This window comes from Oncorhynchus mykiss, chromosome 10, assembly GCF_057628025.1.
Source record: "Oncorhynchus mykiss isolate SJ-2025 chromosome 10, ASM5762802v1, whole genome shotgun sequence".
Classification (NCBI taxonomy): Eukaryota; Metazoa; Chordata; class Actinopteri; order Salmoniformes; family Salmonidae; genus Oncorhynchus; species Oncorhynchus mykiss.
Genome location: NC_143031.1, coordinates 82685912 through 82708411, shown reverse-complemented (window position 1 = coordinate 82708411; position 22500 = coordinate 82685912). Strand labels below are relative to the sequence as shown.

At 46.6% G+C, this 22500-nt stretch overlaps 1 protein-coding gene across 2 annotated transcripts in view; it reads right to left on the bottom strand.

Moving 5' to 3' along the window:
* Window positions 1-22500, bottom strand: part of LOC110513555 (pre-mRNA 3'-end-processing factor FIP1) — a 36418-nt gene that overhangs the window by 11290 nt on the left and 2628 nt on the right. Inside the window, exons 4-9 of one of the 2 annotated variants that reach the window (XM_090188144.1) lie at window positions 22176-22282; window positions 15777-15841; window positions 9023-9133; window positions 8589-8719; window positions 6741-6853; window positions 5097-5150 (exon numbers count right to left, since the gene is read on the bottom strand). In XM_090188144.1, the coding sequence (XP_090044270.1) occupies window positions 5097-5150; window positions 6741-6853; window positions 8589-8719; window positions 9023-9133; window positions 15777-15841; window positions 22176-22282 (581 nt within the window). The remainder of the gene's footprint in view (window positions 1-5096; window positions 5151-6740; window positions 6854-8588; window positions 8720-9022; window positions 9134-15776; window positions 15842-22175; window positions 22283-22500) is intronic. The other variant, XM_090188145.1, reaches the window with a different exon arrangement.

Sequence of the window (22500 nt, the reverse complement as noted above, 5' to 3'; positions counted from 1 at the left end):
ATTCGAACAAGCAACCTTCCGGTTACAGGCCCCAACGCTCTTAACCACTAGACTACCTGGCCGTCTACTCAGTCACTAACGACTAAGACAACGCTCTTAACCACTAGACTACCTGGCCGTCTACTCAGTCACTAACGACTAAGACAACGCTCTTAACCACTAGACTACCTGGCCGTCTACTCAGTCACTAACGACTAAGACAACGCTCTTAACCACTAGACTACCTGCCGTCTACTCAGTCATTAACGACTAAGACAACGCTCTTAACCACTAGACTACCTGCCGTCTCTTAACCACTAGACTACCTGGCCGTCTACTCAGTCATTAACGACTAAGACAACGCTCTTAACCACCAGACTACCTGCCGTCTACTCAGTCACTAACGACTAAGACAACGCTCTTAACCACTAGACTACCTGCCGTCTACTCAGTCATTAACGACTAAGACAACGCTCTTAACCACTAGACTACCTGCCGTCTCTTAACCACTAGACTACCTGGCGTCTACTCAGTCATTAACGACTAAGACAACGCTCTTAACCACTAGACTACCTGGCCGTCTACTCAGTCATTAACGACTAAGACAACGCTCTTAACCACTAGACTACCTGCCGTCTACTCAGTCACTAACGACTAAGACAACGCTGTTAACCACTAGACTACCTGCTGTCTACTCAGTCATTAACGACTAAGACAACGCTCTTAACCACTAGACTACCTGGCCGTCTACTCAGTCATTAACGACTAAGACAACGCTCTTAACCACTAGACTACCTGGCGTCTACTCAGTCATTAACGACTAAGACAACGCTCTTAACCACTAGACTACCTGGCCGTCTACTCAGTCATTAACGACTAAGACAACGCTCTTAACCACTAGACTACCTGCCGTCTACTCAGTCATTAACGACTAAGACAACGCTGTTAACCACTAGACTACCTGGCCGTCTACTCAGTCATTAACGACTAAGACAACGCTCTTAACCACTAGACTACCTGGCCGTCTACTCAGTCACTAACGACTAAGACAACGCTGTTAACCACTAGACTACCTGGCCGTCTACTCAGTCATTAACGACTAAGACAACGCTCTTAACCACTAGACTACCTGCCGCCTACTCAGTCACTAACGACTAAGACAACGCTCTTAACCACCAGACTACCTGCCGTCTACTCAGTCACTAACGACTAAGACAACGCTCTTAACCACTAGACTACCTGCCGTCTACTCAGTCATTAACGACTAAGACAACGCTCTTAACCACTAGACTACCTGCCGTCTCTTAACCACCAGACTACCTGCCGTCTACTCAGTCATTAACGACTAAGACAACGCTCTTAACCACTAGACTACCTGCCGTCTACTCAGTCATTAACGACTAAGACAACGCTCTTAACCACCAGACTACCTGCCGTCTACTCAGTCACTAACGACTAAGACAACGCTCTTAACCACTAGACTACCTGCTGTCTACTCAGTCACTAACGACTAAGACAACGCTCTTAACCACCAGACTACCTGGCCGTCTACTCAGTCACTAACGACTAAGACAACGCTCTTAACCACCAGACTACCTGGCCGTCTACTCAGTCATTAACGACTAAGACAACGCTCTTAACCACCAGACTACCTGCCGTCTACTCAGTCATTAACGACTAAGACAACGCTCTTAACCACTAGACTACCTGGCCGTCTACTCAGTCATTAAAACCGAGTTTACCGCACAGAACACCACACAGATCGGGGTACCTAACCACCACCACTACAGACAGATCGGGGTGCCTAACCACCACACCACAGACAGATCGGTACCTAACTACCACACCACACAGATCGGTACCTAACCACCACACCACACAGATCGGGGTACCTAACCACCACCACCACCACTACAGACAGATCGGGGTACCTAACCACCACACCACAGACAGATCGGGGTACCTAACCACCACACCACAGACAGATCGGGGTACCTAACCACCACAGACAGATCGGGGTACCTCACCACCACAGACAGATCGGAGTACCTAACCACCACAGACAGATCGGGGTACCTCACCACCACAGACAGATCGGGGTACCTAACCACCACAGACAGATCAGTACCTAACCACCACAGACAGATCAGGGTACCTAACCACCACAGACAGATCGGTACCTAACCACCACAGACAGATCGGGGTACCTAACCACCACAGACAGATCGGTACCTAACCACCACAGACAGATCGGTACCTAACCACCACAGACAGTTCGGTACCTAACCACCACAGACAGTTCGGTACCTAACCACCACAGACAGATCGGTACCTAACCACCACAGACAGATCGGGGTACCTAACCACCACAGACAGATCGGGGTACCTAACCACCACAGACAGATCGGGGTACCTAACCACCACAGACAGATCGGGGTACCTAACCACCACAGACAGATCAGTACCTAACCACCACAGACAGATCAGTACCTAACCACCACAGACAGATCAGTACCTAACCACCACAGACAGATCAGTACCTAACCACCACAGACAGATCGGTACCTAACCACCACAGACAGATCGGTACCTAACCACCACAGACAGATCAGGGTACCTAACCACCACAGACAGATCAGTACCTAACCACCACAGACAGATCAGTACCTAACCACCACAGACAGATCAGTACCTAACCACCACAGACAGATCAGTACCTAACCACCACAGACAGATCAGTACCTAACCACCACAGACAGATCGGTACCTAACCACCACACCACAGACAGATCGGGGTACCTAACCACCACATCACAGATCGGTACCTAACCACCACAGACAGATCGGTGACAGGACACTAAAGTCAGAAAGGACAACACACAGCAGCACTAATACACACATGATGTAGAATCTGTTATGACATGTCTATAACATGGCTATCACCTGTCACACACACGTGAGTCAACGTGCATACGTGTGTTGCATTTAAATGTGTTTACTGTTGCCAAGGTGATGACTCCCGTTAAACTTAACGTTGCCGCGGTGACAACGCTACCACGTTGTGCCCTAACGACGCGATGCAACCACGACGTTTGTCACTGGTTTATCGGCCGAGGGAAATTAAAATGAGTTTATTTTGTGTTTTAAATAGCATCTGGAAGAGACACAATACTCTACATGGATGTATCAGTGTGTTGATGTGAACAAGCCCCATCCCACTCATCTGGAAAAGACAATACTCTACATGGATGTATCAGTGTGTTGTGAGAACAAGCCCCATCCCACTCATCTGGAAAAGACAGAATACTGTACATGGATGTATCAGTGTGTTGATGTGAACAAGCCCCATCCCACTCATCTGGAAAAGACAGAATACTGTACATGGATGTATCAGTGTGTTGTGAGAACAAGCCCCATCCTACTCATCTGGAAAAGACAGAATACTGTACATGGATGTATCAGTGTGTTGATGTGAACAAGCCCCATCCCACTCATCTGGAAAAGACAGAATACTGTACATGGATGTATCAGTGTGTTGTGAGAACAAGCCCCATCCTACTCATCTGGAAAAGACAGAATACTGTACATGGATGTATCAGTGTGTTGTGAGAACAAGCCCCATCCTACTCATCTGGAAAAGACAGAATACTGTACATGGATGTATCAGTGTGTTGATGTGAACAAGCCCCATCCCACTCATCTGGAAAAGACAGAATACTGTACATGGATGTATCAGTGTGTTGTGAGAACAAGCCCCATCCTACTCATCTGGAAAAGACAGAATACTGTACATGGATGTATCAGTGTGTTGTGAGAACAAGCCCCATCCTACTCATCTGGAAAAGACAGAATACTGTACATGGATGTATCAGTGTGTTGATGTGAACAAGCCCCATCCCACTCATCTGGAAAAGACAATACTCTACATGGATGTATCAGTGTGTTGATGTGAACAAGCCCCATCCCACTCATCTGGAAAAGACAATACTCTACATGGATGTATCAGTGTGTTGATGTGAACAAGCCCCATCCCACTCATCTGGAAAAGACAGAATACTGTACATGGATGTATCAGTGTGTTGATGTGAACAAGCCCCATCCCACTCACCTGGAAAAGACAGAATACTGTACATGGATGTATCAGTGTGTTGATGTGAACAAGCCCCATCCCACTCATCTGGAAAAGACAATACTCTACATGGATGTATCAGTGTGTTGTTGTGAACAAGCCCCATCCCACTCATCTGGAAAAGACAATACTCTACATGGATGTATCAGTGTGTTGTGAGAACAAGCCCCATCCCACTCATCTGGAAAAGACAATACTCTACATGGATGTATCAGTGTGTTGTGTGAACAAGCCCCATCCCACTCATCTGGAAAAGACAGAATACTCTACATGGATGTATCAGTGTGTTGATGTGAACAAGCCCCATCCTACTCATCTGGAAAAGACAATACTCTACATGGATGTATCAGTGTGTTGTGAGAACAAGCCCCATCCCACTCATCTGGAAAAGACAGAATACTCTACATGGATGTATCAGTGTGTTGTGAGAACAAGCCCCATCCCACTCATCTGGAAAAGACAGAATACTGTACATGGATGTATCAGTGTGTTGTGAGAACAAGCCCCATCCTACTCATCTGGAAAAGACAGAATACTGTACATGGATGTATCAGTGTGTTGTGAGAACAAGCCCCATCCTACTCATCTGGAAAAGACAGAATACTCTACATGGATGTATCAGTGTGTTGTGAGAACAAGCCCCATCCCACTCATCTGGAAAAGACAATACTCTACATGGATGTATCAGTGTGTTGTGAGAACAAGCCCCATCCCACTCATCTGGAAAAGACAATACTCTACATGGATGTATCAGTGTGTTGTGAGAACAAGCCCCATCCCACTCATCTGGAAAAGACAGAATACTCTACATGGATGTATCAGTGTGTTGTGAGAACAAGCCCCATCCCACTCATCTGGAAAAGACAATACTCTACATGGATGTATCAGTGTGTTGTAGTGATAAAGCCCCATCCCACTCATCTGGAAAAGACAATACTCTACATGGATGTATCAGTGTGTTGTAGTGATAAAGCCCCATCCCACTCACGTATAGTAGGACATGTCCTGGACGGGGGGAGCAGTCCACTGTGGGGGGGAGATCCTACCATCAGGGGGAGAAGGAGGGAGACACAGTTAGACCTCCCCTCACACACTCAGAGGAACTCATTCATGTGTACAGTGAGAGGAGAAAAACGGAAGCAAGCAGTCTACTGCATCTCTGTCTGTCCTTCTGTCTATCTCTCTCTTTCCCTCTACCTCTATCTGTCACTCACTCACTGTCTGTCTTTCTATCTATCTGCTTGTCTCTGTCTGTCTGTCTGCCTGTCTGTCTGTGTCAGCCTGTCTGTCAGCTTGTCTGTCTGCCTGTCTGTCTGCTTGTCTGTCTGCCTGTCTGTCTGTCTGCCTGTCTGTGTCAGCCTGTCTGTCTGTGTCAGCCTGTCTGTCAGCTTGTCTGTCTGTCTGCCTGTCTGTCTGCTTGTCTGTGTCAGCCTGTCTGTCTGTGTCAGCCTGTCTGTCAGCTTGTCTGTCTGTCTGCCTGTCTGTGTCTATCTATCTGCTTGTCTCTGTCTGTCTGTCAGCCTGTCTGTCTGTGTCAGCCTGTCTGTCAGCTTGTCTGTCTGCTTGTCTGTCTGTCTGCTTGTCTGTGTCTGTCTGTCTGTCCACTGCCAGACAGTGTTTTGCCAAATCCTCTACCAGAGCTAATACATGAGTCTCTATCATGTCTCTTAACGTGTCCTAGGATAACCTTACTGTCTCTTAACCTGTCCTAGGATAACCTTACCGTCTCTTAACCTGTCCTAGGATAACCTTACCGTCTCTTAACCTGTCCTAGGATAACCTCACTGTCTGTATCTGTCCTAGGATAACCTGTCTCTTAACCTGTCCTAGGATAACCTCACCGTCTCTTAACCTGTCCTAGGATAACCTCACCGTCTCTTAACCTGTCCTAGGATAACCTCACCGTCTCTTAACCTGTCCTAGGATAACCTCACCGTCTCTTAACCTGTCCTAGGATAACCTCACCGTCTCTTAACCTGTCCTAGGATAACATCACCGTCTCTTAACCTGTCCTAGGATAACCTCACCGTCTCTTAACCTGTCCTAGGATAACCTCACCGTCTCTTAACCTGTCCTAGGCTAACCTTACCGTCTGTACTTGTCCTAGGCTAACCTTACTGTCTGTTCCTGTCCTAAGCTAACCTTACTGTCTGTTCCTGGCCTAGGCTAACCTTACTGTCTGTACCTGTCCTAGGCTAACCTTACTGTCTGTACCTGTCCTAGGCTAACCTTACTGTCTGTACCTGTCCTAGGCTAACCTTACTGTCTGTACCTGTCCTAGGATAACCTTACAGTCCGTCTATATGTACCTGTCCTAAGCTAACCTTACGATCTGTCTCTACCTGTCCTATGCTAAGCTTACGGCTCTTATTCATCTGAGGACCTATGTACAGCTCTTATTCATCTGAGGACCTGTGTACAGCTCTTATTCATCTGAGGACCTGTGTACAGCTCTTATTCATCTGAGGACCTATGTACAGCTCTTATTCATCTGAGGACCTGTGTACAGCTCTTATTCATCTGAGGACCTGTGTACAGCTCTTATTCATCTGAGGACCTGTGTACAGCTCTTATTCATCTGAGGACCTGTGTACAGCTCTTATTCATCTGAGGACCTGTGTACAGCTCTTACCTGGTAGTGTTCATGGATGACTTGTAGATGTTGGCTGTAGTGGGGAAGTCAGGTTTGGACGTGTGGATGGGTAAACTCACTTCCTTCTCATTCCCCGTCCTGCCCTGCTGAACCTGAGGGGAGTAGAGTAGGGACATCTTTAAGTTTATAACATCTTGGGTTTGACCATTTGACAGTAGTAGGACCTCTTTAAAAATTGATATCTTGGTTTTAAACAACTCTGGCTTATCTGTTTTACACTGATTATCATATGGCAATTCAATGAGACAAAGAAGGAAGGGAATTGAGAAGAGGAGAGAGAGAGAAGGAAGGGAATTGAGAAGAGAGAGAGAGAAGGAAGGGAATTGAGAGGAGGAGAGACAGAGAGAAGGAAGGGAATTGAGAAGAGGAGAGACAGAGAGAAGGAAGGGAATTGAGAAGAGGAGAGAGAGAGAAGGAAGGGAATTGAGAAGAGGAGAGAGAGAGAAGGAAGGGAATTGAGAAGAGGAGAGAGAGAGAAGGAATGGAATTGAGAAGAGGAGAGAGAGAGAAGGAAGGGAATTGAGAAGAGGAGAGACAGAGAAGGAAGGGAATTGAGAAGAGGAGAGACAGAGAGAAGGAAGGGAATTGAGAAGAGGAGAGACAGAGAGAAGGAAGGGAATTGAGAAGAGGAGAGACAGAGAGAAGGAAGGGAATTGAGAAGAGGAGAGACAGAGAGAAGGAAAGGAATTGAGAAGAGGAGAGACAGAGAGAAGGAAGGGAATTGAGAAGAGGAGAGAGAGAGAGAAGGAAGGGAATTGAGAAGAGGAGAGACAGAGAGAAGGAAAGGAATTGAGAAGAGGAGAGAGAGAGAAGGAAGGGAATTGAGGAGGAGAGAGAGAAGGACGGGAATTGAGAGGAGGAGAGAGAGAAGGAAGTGGAGGAGATGTTGTATCTTAGGGATTTAGCTGGTAGTGGAGGAGATGTTGTATCAGTGATTTAGCTGGTAGTGGAGGAGATGTTGTATCTTAGTGATTTAGCTGGTAGTGGAGGAGATGTTGTATCTTAGTGATTTAGCTGGTGGAGGAGGAGATGTTGTATCTTACAGTGATTTAGCTGGTAGTGGAGGAGATGTTGTATCTTACAGTGATTTAGCTGGTAGTGGAGGAGATGTTGTATCTTAGTGATTTAGCTGGTAGTGGAGGAGATGTTGTATCAGTGATTTAGCTGGTAGTGGAGGAGATGTTGTATCTTAGTGATTTAGCTGGTAGTGGAGGAGATGTTGTATCAGTGATTTAGCTGGTAGTGGAGGAGATGTTGTATCTTAGTGATTTAGCTGGTAGTGGAGGAGATGTTGTATCTTACAGTGATTTAGCTGGTAGTGGAGGAGATGTTGTATCTTAGTGATTTAGCTGGTAGTGGAGGAGATGTTGTATCTTACAGTGATTTAGCTGGTAGTGGAGGAGATGTTGTGTCTTAGTGATTTAGCTGGTAGTGGAGGAGATGTTGTATCTTACAGTGATTTAGCTGGTAGTGGAGGAGATGTTGTATCTTACAGTGATTTAGCTGGTAGTGGAGGAGATGTTGTATCTTAGTGATTTAGCTGGTAGTGGAGGAGATGTTGTATCTTAGTGATTTAGCTGGTAGTGGAGGAGATGTTGTATCTTAGTGATTTAGCTGGTAGTGGAGGAGATGTTGTATCTTAGTGATTTAGCTGGTAGTGGAGGAGATGTTGTATCTTAGTGATTTAGCTGGTAGTGGAGGAGATGTTGTATCTTAGTGATTTAGCTGGTAGTGGAGATGTTGTATCTTAGTTATTTAGCTGGTAGTGGAGGAGATGTTGTATCTTACAGTGATTTAGCTGGTAGTGGAGGAGATGTTGTATCTTACAGTGATTTTGCTGGTGGTGGAGGAGATGTTGACGACCTCCAGGCCCATCCTCAGCCTCTTCTGCTTGTCACAGTAGCCCTTCCACGTGTCCTCGTTGAACCCATAGTTAAAGTAGTCAGACAGGTCAGCACCTACACACACACACACACACGTTTATTTTTACAAACTCCTACAGTGTCCCACAGTAACCCCGCCCACAGTAACCCGTACCTGGTTTCCTCCAGGGTTTCTCCTCTGATGTCCCACAGTAACCAGTAACCCCGCCCACAGTAACCCCGCCCACAGTAACCCCGCCCACAATAACCCGTACCTGGTTTCCTCCAGGGTGTCTCCTCGAATGTCCCACAGTAACCCCGCCCACAGTAACCCCGCACCACAGTAACCCCGCCCACAGTAACCCCGCCCACAGTAACCCCGCCCACAGTAACCCGTACCTGGTTTCCTCCAGGGTTTCTCCTCGAATGTCTCCATGTCCACCTCCACTACTGGGACTCCATTGATGTTTCCCGGGGCCTCCAGATCCACACCCTTTAACTTGTTCCCTACTAGAGAGAGAATAGAAACCAGAACACCACATGGAAAAGAAACATTTAGAATATCTACCAGGGTTAAAATATACAAAAGGACAATTTAGTACATCAATCCCCCCAAAAAATAATCAACGATATCTACATTTATACCATCTAGTTCCACAAAGCTGCCCTAGACATGGTGGTGGGACTGGACACCTATCAAGACATGGTGGTGGGACTGGACACCTATCAAGACATGGTGGTGGGAATGGACACCTATGGTGGTGGGAATGGACACCTATGGTGGTGGGACTGGACACCTATCAAGACATGGTGGTGGGACTGGACACCTATGGTGGTGGGACTGGACACCTATGGTGGTGGGACTGGACACCTATCAAGACATGGTGGTGGGAATGGACACCTATTAAGACATGGCAGTGGGACTGGACACCTATCAAGACATGGTGGTGGGACTGGACACCTATGGTGGTGGGACTGGACACCTATGGTGGTGGGACTGGACACCTATGGTGGTGGGACTGGACACCTATGGTGGTGGGACTGGACACCTATCAAGACATGGTGGTGGGAATGGACACCTATGGTGGTGGGAATGGACACCTATGGTGGTGGGACTGGACACCTATGGTGGTGGGACTGGACACCTATGGTGGTGGGACTGGACACCTATGGTGGTGGGACTGGACACCTATCAAGACATGGTGGTGGGAATGGACACCTATGGTGGTGGGAATGGACACCTATGGTGGTGGGACTGGACACCTATGGTGGTGGGACTGGACACCTATGGTGGTGGGACTGGACACCTATGGTGGTGGGACTGGACACCTATGGTGGTGGGACTGGACACATATCAAGACATGGTGGTGGGACTGGACACCTATGGTGGTGGGACTGGACACCTATGGTGGTGGGACTGGACACATATCAAGACATGGTGGTGGGACTGGACACCTATCAAGACATGGTGGTGGGACTGGACACCTATCAAGACATGGTGGTGGGAATGGACACCTATGGTGGTGGGACTGGACACCTATCAAGACATGGTGGTGGGACTGGACACCTATCAAGACATGGTGGTGGGAATGGACACCTATGGTGGTGGGACTGGACACCTATGGTGGTGAGAATGGACACCTATGGTGGTGGGAATGGACACCTATGGTGGTGGGACTGGACACCTATTAAGACATGGCAGTGGGAATGGACACCTATCAAGACATGGTGGTGGGAATGGACACCTACCAAGACATGGTGGTGGGACTGGACACCTATCAAGACATGGTGGTGGGAATGGACACCTATGGTGGTGGGAATGGACACCTATGGTGGTGGGACTGGACACCTATGGTGGTGGGACTGGACACCTATGGTGGTGGGACTGGACACCTATGGTGGTGGGACTGGACACCTATGGTGGTGGGACTGGACACCTATCAAGACATGGTGGTACTTCCGGCGCCGACAGAGATGGCCGCCTCGCTTCGCGTTCCTAGGATACTATGCAGTTTTTTGTTTTTTTACGTGTTATTTCTTACATTAGTACCCCAGGTCATCTTAGGTTTCATTACATACAGTCGAGAAGAACTACTGAATATAAGATCAGCATCAACTCACCATCAGTACGACCAAGAATATGTTTTTCGCAACGCGGATCCTGTGTTCTGCCTTACAAACAGGACAACGGAGTGGATCCTATGCAGCGACCCAAAAAAACGACTCCGAAAGAGAGGGAAACGAGGCGGTCTTCTGGTCAGACTCCGGAGACGGGCACAGCGCGCACCACTCCCTAGCATTCTTCTTGCCAATGTCCAGTCTCTTGACAACAAGGTTGATGAAATCCGAGCAAGGGTAGCATTCCAGAGGGACATCAGAGACTGTAACGTTCTTTGCTTCACGGAAACGTGGCTTACTGGAGAGACGCAATCCGAAGCGGTGCAGCCAACAGGTTTCTCCACGCATCGCGCAGACAGGAAAAAACATCTTTCTGGTAAAAAGAGGGGCGGGGGCGTATGCCTTATGACTAACGTGACATGGTGCGATGAAAGAAACATACAGGAACTCAAATCCTTCTGTTCACCTGATTTAGAATTCCTCACAATCAAATGTAGACCGCATTATCTACCAAGAGAATTCTCTTCGATTATAATCACAGCCGTATATATCCCCCCCCAAGCAGACACATCGATGGCTCTGAACGAACTTTATTTAACTCTCTGCAAACTGGAAACAATTTATCCGGAGGCTGCATTCATTGTAGCTGGGGATTTTAACAAGGCTAATCTGAAAACAAGACTCCCCAAATTTTATCAGCATATCGATTGCGCAACCAGGGGAGGAAAGACCTTGGACCATTGTTACTCTAACTTCCGCGACGCATATAAGGCCCTGCCCCGCCCCCCTTTCGGAAAAGCTGACCACGACTCCATTTTGTTGATCCCTGCCTACAGACAGAAACTAAAACAAGAGGCTCCCACGCTGAGGTCTGTCCAACGCTGGTCCGACCAAGCTGACTCCACACTCCAAGACTGCTTCCATCACGTGGACTGGGAGATGTTTCGTATTGCGTCAGATAACAACATTGACGAATACGCTGATTCGGTGTGCGAGTTCATTAGAACGTGCGTTGAAGATGTCGTTCCCATAGCAACGATTAAAACATTCCCTAACCAGAAACCGTGGATTGATGGCAGCATTCGTGTGAAACTGAAAGCGCGAACCACTGCTTTTAATCAGGGCAAGGTGTCTGGTAACATGACCGAATACAAACAGTGCAGCTATTCCCTCCGCAAGGCTATCAAACAAGCTAAGCGCCAGTACAGAGACAAAGTAGAATCTCAATTCAACGGCTCAGACACAAGAGGCATGTGGCAGGGTCTACAGTCAATCACGGACTACAGGAAGAAACCCAGCCCAGTCACGGACCAGGATGTCTTGCTCCCAGGCAGACTAAATAACTTTTTTGCCCGCTTTGAGGACAATACAGTGCCACTGACACGGCCTGCAACGAAAACATGCGGTCTCTCCTTCACTGCAGCCGAGGTGAGTAAGACATTTAAACGTGTTAACCCTCGCAAGGCTGCAGGCCCAGATGGCATCCCCAGCCGCGCCCTCAGAGCATGCGCAGACCAGCTGGCCGGTGTGTTTACGGACATATTCAATCAATCCCTATACCAGTCTGCTGTTCCCACATGCTTCAAGAGGGCCACCATTGTTCCTGTTCCCAAGAAAGCTAAGGTAACTGAGCTAAATGACTACCGCCCCGTAGCACTCACATCCGTCATCATGAAGTGCTTTGAGAGACTAGTCAAGGACCATATCACCTCCACCCTACCTGACACCCTAGACCCACTCCAATTTGCTTACCGCCCAAATAGGTCCACAGACGATGCAATCTCAACCACACTGCACACTGCCCTATCCCATCTGGACAAGAGGAATACCTATGTGAGAATGCTGTTCATCGACTACAGCTCGGCATTCAACACCATAGTACCCTCCAAGCTCGTCATCAAGCTCGAGACCCTGGGTCTCGACCCCGCCCTGTGCAACTGGGTACTGGACTTCCTGACGGGCCGCCCCCAGGTGGTGAGGGTAGGCAACAACATCTCCTCCCCGCTGATCCTCAACACTGGGGCCCCACAAGGTTGCGTTCTGAGCCCTCTCCTGTACTCCCTGTTCACCCACGACTGCGTGGCCACGCACGCCTCCAACTCAATCATCAAGTTTGCGGACGACACAACAGTGGTAGGCTTGATTACCAACAACGATGAGACGGCCTACAGGGAGGAGGTGAGGGCCCTCGGAGTGTGGTGTCAGGAAAACAACCTCACACTCAACGTCAACAAAACTAAGGAGATGATTGTGGACTTCAGGAAACAGCAGAGGGAACACCCCCCTATCCACATCGATGGAACAGTAGTGGAGAGGGTAGCAAGTTTTAAGTTCCTCGGCATACACATCACAGACAAACTGAATTGGTCCACTCACACAGACAGCATCGTGAAGAAGGCGCAGCAGCGCCTCTTCAACCTCAGGAGGCTGAAGAAATTCGGCTTGTCACCAAAAGCACTCACAAACTTCTACAGATGCACAATCGAGAGCATCCTGGCGGGCTGTATCACCGCCTGGTATGGCAACTGCACCGCCCTCAACCGTAAGGCTCTCCAGAGGGTAGTGAGGTCTGCACAACGCATCACCGGGGGCAAACTACCTGCCCTCCAGGACACCTACACCACCCGATGTCACAGGAAGGCCATAAAGATCATCAAGGACATCAACCACCCGAGCCACTGCCTGTTCACCCCGCTATCATCCAGAAGGCGAGGTCAGTACAGGTGCATCAAAGCTGGGACCGAGAGACTGAAAAACAGCTTCTATCTCAAGGCCATCAGACTGTTAAACAGCCACCACTAACACGGAGTGGCTGCTGCCAACACACTGACACTGACTCAACTCCAGCCACTTTAATAATGGGAATTGATGGGAAATGATGTAAATATATCACTAGCCACTTTAAACAATGCTACCTTATATAAATGTTACTTACCCTACATTATTCATCTCATACGCATACGTATATACTGTACTCTATATCATCGACGGTATCCTTATGTAATACATGTATCACTAGCCACTTTATACTATACTATGCCACTTTGTTTACATACTCATCTCATTGTACATACTGTACCCGATACCATCTACTGTATCTTGCCTATGCTGCTCTGTACCATCACTCATTCATATATCCTTATGTACATATTCTTTATCCCCTTACACTGTGTACAAGACAGTAGTTTTGGAATTGTTAGTTAGATTACTTGTTATTACTGCATTGCCGGAACTAGAAGCACAAGCATTTCGCTACACTCGCATTAACATCTGCTAACCATGTGTATGTGACAAATAAAATTTGATTTGATTTGATTTGGTGGGAATGGTCACCTATCAAGACATGGTGGTGGGAATGGACACCTATCAAGACATGGTGGTGGGACTGGACACCTATCAAGACATGGTGGTGGGAATGGACACCTATGGTGGTGGGACTGGACACCTATCAAGACATGGTGGTGGGACTGGACACCTATCAAGACATGGTGGTGGGACTGGACACCTATCAAGACATGGTGGTGGGAATGGACACCTATCAAGACATGGTGGTGGGACTGGACACCTATCAAGACATGGTGGTGGGAATGGACACCTATCAAGACATGGTGGTGGGAATGGACACCTATCAAGACATGGTGGTGGGAATGGACACCTATCAAGACATGGAGGTGGGAATGGACACCTATCAAGACATGGTGGTGGGAATGGACACCTATGGTGGTGGGAATGGACACCTATCAAGACATGGTGGTGGGACTGGACACCTACGGTGGTGGGAATGGACACCTATCAAGACATGGTGGTGGGAATGGACACCTATCAAGACATGGTGGTGGGAATGGACACCTATGGTGGTGGGAATGGACACCTATCAAGACATGGTGGTGGGACTGGACACCTACGGTGGTGGGAATGGACACCTATCAAGACATGGTGGTGGGAATGGACACCTATGGTGGTGGGAATGGACACCTATCAAGACATGGTGGTGGGAATGGACACCTATCAAGACATGGTGGTGGGAATGGACACCTATGGTGGTGGGACTGGACACCTATCAAGACATGGTGGTGGGAATGGACACCTATCAAGACATAGTGGTGGGAATGGACACCTATGGTGGTGGGAATGGACACCTATGGTGGTGGGAATGGACACCTATCAAGACATGGTGGTGGGACTGGACACCTATCAAGACATGGTGGTGGGACTGGACACCTATGGTGGTGGGACTGGACACCTATCAAGACATGGTGGTGGGACTGGACACCTATGGTGGTGGGAATGGACACCTATCAAGACATGGTGGTGGGACTGGACACCTACGGTGGTGGGAATGGACACCTATCAAGACATGGTGGTGGGAATGGACACCTATGGTGGTGGGAATGGACACCTATGGTGGTGGGACTGGACACCTATCAAGACATGGTGGTGGGACTGGACACCTACGGTGGTGGGAATGGACACCTATCAAGACATGGTGGTGGGACTGGACACCTATGGTGGTGGGACTGGACACCTATGGTGGTGGGACTGGACACCTATGGTGGTGGGACTGGACACCTATCAAGACATGGCAGTGGGACTGGACACCTATCAAGACATGGTGGTGGGACTGGACACCTATTAAGACATGGTGGTGGGACTGGACACCTATCAAGACATGGCAGTGGGACTGGACACCTATCAAGACATGGCAGTGGGACTGGACACCTATCAAGACATGGTGGTGGGACTGGACACCTATTAAGACATGGTGGTGGGACTGGACACCTATCAAGACATGGCAGTGGGACTGGACACCTATCAAGACATGGCAGTGGGACTGGACACCTATCAAGACATGGTGGTGGGACCGGACACCTATGGTGGTGGGACTGGACACCTATGGTGGTGGGACTGGACACCTATCAAGACATGGTGGTGGGACTGGACACCTCTATCAGCCTGTACTACACATTTCCCACTCCATGTCGGCCTGTGTAAAGTCAGGTGCATAGAACAGGTGAAGAACAGAACACTACAGTACCTGTTCCATAGGGTCTGGCTCCCGCTGTCTTTATGTTCAGGTTAACAGGAGCCACTCCATACGTTCTACAACAACAAACCAGACATGTCAACAACAACAACAACAAACCAGACATGTCAACAACAACAACAAACCAGACATGCCAACAACAACAACAAACCAGACATGCCAACAACAACAACAAACCAGACATGTCAACAACAACAACAAACCAGACATGTCAACAACAACAACAAACCAGACATGTCAACAACAACAACAAACCAGACATGTCAACAACAACAACAAACCAGACATGTCAACAACAACAACAAACCAGACATGTCAACAACAACAACAAACCAGACATGTCAACGACAACAACAAACCAGACATGTCAACGACAACAACAAACCAGACATGTCAACAACAACAACAAACCAGACATGTCAACAACAACAACAAACCAGACATGTCAACAACAACAACAAACCAGACATGTCAACAACAACAAACCAGACATGTCAACAACAACAACAAACCAGACATGTCAACAACAACAACAAACCAGACATGCCAACAACAACAACAAACCAGACATGCCAACAACAACAACAAACCAGACATGCCAACAACAACAACAAACCAGACATGTCAACAACAACAACAAACCAGACATGTCAACAACAACAACAAACCAGACATGTCAACAACAACAAACCAGACATGTCAACAACAACAACAGTGTCAAAGGCTGTGAAATACAATAGATGAATTCAGGCTCATCAGCTGTACATAAAACCCCTTATCTGGGAATAATAAGGTCAGATCGGCTTAGACATTACGGGTGAACTATCCCTTTAAAGACATTACGGGTGAACTATCCCTTTAAAGACATTACGGGTGAACTATCCCTCTAAAGACCGTAGCTAGCTTTAAATGTATCTTGTAAAAAAAAAAAACTATCAATCTTAACATAATTACTAGTTAACTTCACACGGTTGATGATATTACTAGTTTAACTAGCTTGTCCCTGCGTTGCATATAATCGATGCGGTGCCTGTTAATTTATCATCCCAATCACAAGCCTACTTCGCCAAACGGCTGACGATTTAACAAGCGCATTCGCGAAAAAAGCACAGTTTGTTGCACCAATGTACCGAACCCTAAACACCAATGTACCTAACCCTAAACACCAATGTACCTAACCCTAATCACCAATGTACCTCTAACCCTAATCACCAATGTACCGAACCCCTAATCACCAATGTACCGAACCCTAATCACCAATGTACCTCTAACCCTAATCACCAATGTACCGAACCCCTAATCACCAATGTACCGAACCCTAATCACCAATGTACCGAACCCTAAACACCAATGTACCTCTAACCCTAAACACCAATGTACCGAACCCTAATCACCAATGTACCTAACCCTAAACACCAATGTACCGAACCCTAGTCACCAATGTACCGAACCCTAATCACCAATGTACCTAACCCTAAACACCAATGTACCGAACCCTAATCACCAATGTACCGAACCCTAATCACCAATGTACCTCTAACCCTAACCACCAATGTACCTCTAACCCTAATCACCAATGTACCGAACCCTAATCACCAATGTACCGAACCCTAATCACCAATGTACCTCTAACCCTAATCACCAATGTACCGAACCCTAATCACCAATGTACCGAACCCTAATCACCAATGTACCGAACCCTAATCACCAATGTACCTAACCCTAAACACCAATGTACCGAACCCTAATCACCAATGTACCTAACCCCTAATCACCAATGTACCGAACCCTAATCACCAATGTACCGAACCCTAATCACCAATGTACCTAACCCCTAATCACCAATGTACCGAACCCTAATCACCAATGTACCTAACCCCTAATCACCAATGTACCTCTAACCCTAATCACCAATGTACCGAACCCTAATCACCAATGTACCGAACCCTAATCACCAATGTACCTCTAACCCTAATCACCAATGTACCGAACCCTAATCACCAATGTACCGAACCCTAATCACCAATGTACCGAACCCTAATCACCAATGTACCGAACCCTAATCACCAATGTACCGAACCCTAATCACCAATGTACCGAACCCTAATCACCAATGTACCGAACCCTAATCACCAATGTACCGAACCCTAATCACCAATGTACCTATCCCCTAATCACCAATGTACCTAACCCCTAAACACCAATGTACCTAACCCTAAACACCAATGTACCGAACCCTAATCACCAATGTACCTAACCCCTAATCACCAATGTACCGAACCCTAATCACCAATGTACCGAACCCTAATCACCAATGTACCTAACCCCTAAACACCAATGTACCGAACCCTAAACACCAATGTACCGAACCCTAAACACCAATGTACCGAACCCTAATCACCAATGTACCTCTAACCCCTAAACACCAATGTACCTAACCCTAATCACCAATGTACCGAACCCTAATCACCAATGTACCGAACCCTAATCACCAATGTACCGAACCCTAATCACCAATGTACCTCTAACCCTAATCACCAATGTACCGAACCCTAAACACCAATGTACCGAACCCTAAACACCAATGTACCGAACCCTAATCACCAATGTACCTAACCCTAAACACCAATGTACCTCTAACCCTAATCACCAATGTACCGAACCCTAATCACCAATGTACCGAACCCTAAACACCAATGTACCTAACCCTAATCACCAATGTACCTAACCCTAAACACCAATGTACCTCTAACCCTAAACACCAATGTACCGAACCCTAAACACCAATGTACCTAACCCTAATCACCAATGTACCTAACCCTAAACACCAATGTACCTCTAACCCTAAACACCAATGTACCTCTAACCCTAATCACCAATGTACCTCTAACCCTAATCACCAATGTACCGAACCCTAAACACCAATGTACCTAACCCTAATCACCAATGTACCTAACCCTAAACACCAATGTACCTAACCCTAAACACCAATGTACCTCTAACCCTAATCACCAATGTACCGAACCCTAACCACCAATGTACCTAACCCTAAACACCAATGTACCGAACCCTAAACACCAATGTACCTAACCCTAATCACCAATGTACCTCTAACCCTAAACACCAATGTACCTCTAACCCTAATCACCAATGTACCTCTAACCCTAAACACCAATGTACCGAACCCTAACCACCAATGTACCTAACCCTAATCACCAATGTACCTCTAACCCTAATCACCAATGTACCGAACCCTAAACACCAATGTACCGAACCCTAATCACCAATGTACCTAACCCTAAACACCAATGTACCTAACCCTAACCACCAATGTACCGAACCCTAATCACCAATGTACCGAACCCTAATCACCAATGTACCTCTAACCCTAATCACCAATGTACCGAACCCTAACCACCAATGTACCGAACCCTAATCACCAATGTACCGAACCCTAATCACCAATGTACCTAACCCTAAACACCAATGTACCGAACCCTAATCACCAATGTACCTAACCCTAAACACCAATGTACCTCTAACCCTAATCACCAATGTACCGAACCCTAAACACCAATGTACCGAACCCTAAACACCAATGTACCTAACCCTAATCACCAATGTACCTCTAACCCTAATCACCAATGTACCTCTAACCCTAATCACCAATGTACCGAACCCTAATCACCAATGTACCGAACCCCAATCACCAATGTACCTAACCCTAATCACCAATGTACCGAACCCTAATCACCAATGTACCTCTAACCCTAATCACCAATGTACCGAACCCTAATCACCAATGTACCGAACCCTAATCACCAATGTACCGAACCCTAATCACCAATGTACCTCTAACCCTAATCACCAATGTACCGAACCCTAATCACCAATGTACCGAACCCTAATCACCAATGTACCTAACCCTAAACACCAATGTACCTAACCCTAATCACCAATGTACCGAACCCTAAACACCAATGTACCTAACCCCTAATCACCAATGTACCGAACCCTAAACACCAATGTACCTAACCCTAATCACCAATGTACCGAACCCTAATCACCAATGTACCTAACCCTAAACACCAATGTACCGAACCCTAATCACCAATGTACCTAACCCCTAATCACCAATGTACCTAACCCTAAACACCAATGTACCGAACCCTAATCACCAATGTACCGAACCCTAATCACCAATGTACCTCTAACCCTAATCACCAATGTACCGAACCCTAAACACCAATGTACCTAACCCTAATCACCAATGTACCGAACCCTAATCACCAATGTACCGAACCCTAATCACCAATGTACCGAACCCTAAACACCAATGTACCTAACCCTAAACACCAATGTACCGAACCCTAATCACCAATGTACCGAACCCTAATCACCAATGTACCGAACCCTAATCACCAATGTACCGAACCCTAAACACCAATGTACCTAACCCTAATCACCAATGTACCGAACCCTAATCACCAATGTACCTAACCCTAAACACCAATGTACCGAACCCTAATCACCAATGTACCTAACCCTAAACACCAATGTACCTCTAACCCTAATCACCAATGTACCGAACCCTAATCACCAATGTACCGAACCCTAATCACCAATGTACCTAACCCTAAACACCAATGTACCTAACCCTAATCACCAATGTACCTCTAACCCTAAACACCAATGTACCTCTAACCCTAATCACCAATGTACCTCTAACCCTAATCACCAATGTACCGAACCCTAAACACCAATGTACCGAACCCTAACCACCAATGTACCTAACCCTAATCACCAATGTACCTCTAACCCTAAACACCAATGTACCTCTAACCCTAATCACCAATGTACCGAACCCTAAACACCAATGTACCGAACCCTAATCACCAATGTACCTAACCCTAAACACCAATGTACCTAACCCTAACCACCAATGTACCGAACCCTAATCACCAATGTACCGAACCCTAATCACCAATGTACCTCTAACCCTAATCACCAATGTACCGAACCCTAACCACCAATGTACCGAACCCTAATCACCAATGTACCGAACCCTAATCACCAATGTACCTAACCCTAAACACCAATGTACCGAACCCTAATCACCAATGTACCTAACCCTAAACACCAATGTACCTCTAACCCTAATCACCAATGTACCGAACCCTAAACACCAATGTACCGAACCCTAAACACCAATGTACCTAACCCTAATCACCAATGTACCTCTAACCCTAATCACCAATGTACCGAACCCTAAACACCAATGTACCTCTAACCCTAATCACCAATGTACCTAACCCTAATCACCAATGTACCGAACCCTAATCACCAATGTACCTCTAACCCTAATCACCAATGTACCTAACCCTAAACACCAATGTACCTAACCCTAAATCACCAATGTACCGAACCCTAATCACCAATGTACCGAACCCTAATCACCAATGTACCGAACCCTAAACACCAATGCCTTTCTTTAAATCAAAACACCAGTATATTTTTTTTAAACCTGCATATTTAGTTAAAAGAAATTCATGTTTATAAAAATTAAAAAATTTGACCCATTTTCTCTACCCAATTTCATGGTATCCAATTGGTAGTTACAGTCTTGTCTCATCGCTGCAACTCCCGTACGTTTTGTTTTCGAAATGATAGTTTCCGGATTTGACCATATTAATTAGATAAAGCTAGTATTTGTGTGTGTTTATTATATTATAATTAAGTCTATGATTTGATATTTGATAGAGCAGTCTGACTGAGCGGTGGTAGGCAGCAGCAGGCTCGTAGGCATTCATTCAAACAGCACTTTACTGCGTTTGCCAGCAGCTCTTCGCAGTGCTTGAAGCACAACGCTGTTTATGACTTCAAGCCTATCAACTCCCTAGATTAGGCTGGCAATACTATAGTGCCTATAAGAACATCCAATAGTCAAAGGTTAATGAAATACAAATGGTATAGAGAGAAATAGACCTATAATAACTACAACCTAAAGCTTCTTATCTGGGAATATTGAAGACTCATGTTAAAAGGAACCACCAGCTTTCATATGTTCTCATGGTCTGAGCAAGGAACTGAAACGTTAGCTTTCTTACATAGCACATATTGCACTTTTACTTTCTTCTCCAACACTTTGTTTTAGCATTAATTAAACCAAATTGAACATGTTTCATATTTATTTGAGGCTAAATAGATTTTTTATTTATGTATTATAATAAGTTCAAATAAGTGTTCGGTATTGTTGTAATTGTCAATATTACAAATACATATGTACAAATTGGCCGATTAATCGTTATCGGCTTTTTTTGGGGGCCCAAATAATCGGTATCGGAGTTGAAAAATCCTAACCGGTTCGACCTCTACTTTAAAGACACGTACGTGTACTGTGGGGCTCCGGTCTTGATGTCTCCGATGGTGACACGAACATCATCGTCATCATCGTCGCTGTCGCTATCGCTGTCGTCATCATCTCCTGGCTCCTTCTCCTGAGAAAGAGAGAGGGGAGGAGAGAGAGAGGGGGGATGGAGAGGGAAAGAGAGGGAAGGGGGATAGTAGGGAGAGAGATGGAAAAAGAGGGAGGGAATGAGAGAGAAGGGGGAGGAGAGAGAGGGGGGATGGAGAGGGAAAGAGATGGAAAAAGAGGGAGGGAATGAGAGAGAAGGGGGAGGAGAGAGAGAGAGGATGGAGAGGGAAGGGGGATAGT